The following is a 3,807-nucleotide window of genomic DNA, read 5'->3' as shown; positions in this document are numbered from 1 at the left end:
TTTAAAATAAATCACTCACACTTTAGATGGCGCCTCGTCGGCCTAAACATCTCAAATCACTTTGTGCACGGAGTCACTTTCCAGATCGTTACAGGGTGTCGGTTCATCAAAAGGGACAGCACCCTCGACAGTGCAGCACGCCCTCAGTCTGGCATTTTAGCACCCGCCTAGATTATGTGCTCAAACCCACCAAACTTTGAACTCGGAGACGAGAGTGCTACCGGCTGAGCCAAGCTGACCCAGTATTTGCTCAGTCAAGCCTCCCCGACCATGAAGAAGAAAGGAAAACAGAGGACGAAGGCTGGAAGGCCATCTGTCAGCGTTTATATTTCACTGGGTGGTGATTGCGACAGATGAAGTTGCATTTCAAAAACAGATTACATGAACAATTACCAAGTATTGCATACATAATGGCATTACTAATTCTACAAAACTGATAAGAGTACATATTAAATGTACTTTATTTCTACTTATTTGTTTTTAGATTTTTTTTTAAACCCATGAGATTTGATTCATTCAGACAGCCACATCAACGGTATTGAAGCAAAATCATTTTTGACAGGTAAAGAAATTAGATAAAACTTTTAAAAGCATGTTTTTTTTTAAAAAAAAAGATGGCTACAGCCTTCTCTATATTGTGGCCAATTCTGTGAGCCTGTTCAGGCAGCGCCACTGTGCAGTTACCAGTTTCCCATTGGCTCAGCATTAGTCCCAGGAGACTTCACTACGACGTCAAAGCCCATCACACGCCTGTAGTGACCGTTAAACTAGTCAGTCACTACTGCACCTTCTCCAGCAAGAAAATAAACCACCTTCTCTGCCCCTGCCCAGAACTAAACTCTATGAGTTATAAGTTTAATTCACACAGAGCGGAAAGCCACATTCAAATACTAATCCCTACTATACAGGGGATAAGGAAGAAAATGGAGCACAAGAAGAAACCTTTAGAATTTGGTACAGCAGAGTTACCCGACAGAGGGACTGATTCTTAAAACAGATCCTTCACAGTACATGGAAAATAAAAAAGGTACATCAATCATCAATCGAGCTCGGCTGAAATGATTTCCCCCCACCCCCCACCCCACCCCCATTATGATTGAGATGTGAATTAAGGCTTCTGTTTCCGGAACACTTTTTGCAGAACAGGAATATCTGACAGCACCGATCTGGTCCTGGGATGTACCGTTTGTACCGCAAGCGTTGGCGTACATTGGGCCAAAAATTGCAGTCAGAGGCCTTTACCAGGCACGAGAGTTTGAAGGACATTCGCTGAGCAGGAGTTTGGGCAAATAGCGCAAATCTCTGCCCGCGAAGGCCCTTCTCCAGGGGATGCGTGCGATTTGACAGATTGCAAGTGCCTGGTTTGGACGCATGCGCTTCGCGTAGCTAAACCTGGAACCTGCGGGGCCTCTTCGGGCGCGTGCACATCGTATGGAGAGGGTGCAATTGATGGCCCAATGACTGGGATAGACACGGGCTTGTGTGGCAAAGTTTGCATATTATGTCACAATCGGTAACGGGACAGCACAGGTCACGCTGATCCGCCATGAAACTACTTATACCGGCGAGGAGGGTAATCCTCCATGGGTTGAAATCACACTGCGGCACGCACAGTAACCAATAGTTAACTCGTTTGTATGATATTACTCTGCTCTTTCAAACAAAGCCACCGATTTGTTTAAAATAAATGCATTAATTGTTGTTGCAGCCCACAAATGAACTTCATACAAGATCGCTAACAATGTGATTTCCACTTTTTTTAGTTGAACTTAAGACTTTTCATAAATGCAACAAACAATCTTTAGTTTGGGGTTTGCACCACGCTCTGTGGAGAACCTGCACCCCTTCAACAGTTAGAGTACCCTCTTTGTATTCTGGGTTGGTTGTCAATAGTTTAACTCCTCATGACACTGTGCACAGTGCTTCCTCATCCGTCAGGGGTGGTACAACGCCAACACTTGCTTCTGCAGCCAGCGATCACAAGAGTAAATTTATTCAAATGGCTCCATAGTGCAAGTTCCACCAAATTGCTCTTCAGGGGATGAACACGGAGTCAGGCGAAGGTACTCACCGACATGTCATCGCTGGTGCAATAGTCTTGACCTCCAGTTTTAAACCCGCTCTCTGGCATAGCAGCATTAAAGGACCAGCCATATATTGCCACCCTCACCCAAGTCGTAGCGGCTGGTTCCAGAGACTACGGACAAATGTCTTGGGGGAGTTATTCTGCTGTCCGGCAATCGGGACGAGGAACGGTGGGCGGTGAGTGTGTATTTAGGATGCAGGTTGCGGGCACAGACGTCAATTGGTTTCCGAGCTGCATCGGACCATTGGACTACTGGTGGTAATGAGCCATTCCTTGAGTGAGGAGTGAAACCATGATTCATACGAGCAGAACTGGTTCTCCAACGGTGAGGGTGCATTTCTGCTGCCGATCCCCTGCTGTGAAAGCCAGTAACCTATCACTTCTGCTTGTACCCAACCCAACAGAGAAAGAGAGAAAGGGGTATTTGATCGCTGGTGTGTAGAAGACATTTTGTAAATTGATGTCTAACTAACCCCACTGGAGACCATATTGAGGTGCACACGTATGATTTAGCCACAACAACAGCTAAGGCAAAAGAGTTATTCTTTTTATAAACTTTATTCCTGCAGGTTGTGTACCCCGTACCAAACTCCGCAGTGACTTGCAGTTTTAAAATAAGATTGCATGTTAATATACACATTCACAAGGTGTCTCAGGCCGAGAGGCACACCCCAATACCCTCCAGCAGAACATCGGAAAATCTCCTCTACACATCACCGAGATAAACCAATTCTCTCCCAGCTTGGGACACAACAGAATAGTTCAGAGAACATCCAGCGTCAGTAATATCTTTTTACATGATCACGCCAAACCAGGGATTATGACATCCCTGCAGCAGAAACACACCAGGGCTGCTGGAGTTACCTATGGCTTTTAGTACTTGTCATCCTCTGCTAGGTTGGTGTCCATGTTGCAGGGCTAGTCATCAAGATCTGGGAATGCCCAAGTGACTGGTTTGAATAAAAAAAAAACACCTCAGAGCCAGAAAGGCACCATCGTTTGAAGTTTAGTGGGAAGTTAAAGTTTAGGTCTTTTGGAACTCCATGTGAATATGATAAGCTGACCACAGATCAGCTTGTTCCTGCCCCAAATCTTTCAAAGAGCCGGCACAGGCACGATGGGGGCAAATGGCCTCCTTCGAAATCGCGTCTCTCACCATCAACTGCAGCGGTTGACAGCTCTGTGGTCCTGACCAGATGTCCCAACTCCGGGAGCACATTGGGTTGGGATCGGTATTGGCACTGGGATTAAAATCAAGAGGCAAAACGAGGGAGGGTGGAGAGCTGAAAGAAAGTCTTTGAAAGCTAACTTTCCGCACAGACCACCTGCAGCATGGACATCAGAACCAGTTTTGTTCTTAAAGCAAAGAATATCAACAAACGGGGGGGGAAAAAAAACAATTCTTGAAAGTGTGGATTTTTTTTTTTAAAAAGAGAAAAAAAATGCTTGTTACATGTTGGATTCTGATCCGGATTAAATTAAGGCACCAGAGGTTTTAAAGAAAAACAGAAAGAAAAGAAAAAAATAAAATCGCACAAGTTGTCATTAGAAAAGGAGTTCCCTATACAAGTGTTCTGAGGTGGAGGTCTGTGGAATAGTACTTTCTATGGAGAAACATCCTGATTCTGTGGCGCTTTGATGATCAGACTTGACCCTTGGCTAAGTTTTGGATCAAAGGAACCTGGAAAAGAAAGAGAATGGAATACTGAGAGAGAGCTCTG

The 3,807-nt window shown here is 45.0% G+C and overlaps 1 protein-coding gene across 5 annotated transcripts in view; it reads right to left on the bottom strand.

The window, feature by feature from the left end:
- Positions 1–302: 302 nt before the first annotated feature.
- The window catches only part of LOC139226284 (flotillin-2-like), a 114,995-nt gene continuing 111,490 nt past the window's right edge, over positions 303–3,807 (bottom strand). For all 5 annotated transcript variants that reach the window (XM_070856925.1, XM_070856924.1, XM_070856927.1 and 2 more), the window contains one exon: positions 303–3,767. In XM_070856925.1, coding sequence (XP_070713026.1) covers positions 3,729–3,767 — 39 coding nt within the window. In that variant the 3' untranslated portion in view covers positions 303–3,728. The remainder of the gene's footprint in view (positions 3,768–3,807) is intronic.

The sequence above is a fragment of the Pristiophorus japonicus genome, chromosome 16, assembly GCF_044704955.1.
Source record: "Pristiophorus japonicus isolate sPriJap1 chromosome 16, sPriJap1.hap1, whole genome shotgun sequence".
Taxonomy (NCBI): domain Eukaryota; kingdom Metazoa; phylum Chordata; class Chondrichthyes; family Pristiophoridae; genus Pristiophorus; species Pristiophorus japonicus.
This window is presented reverse-complemented; position numbering and strand designations above follow the sequence as displayed.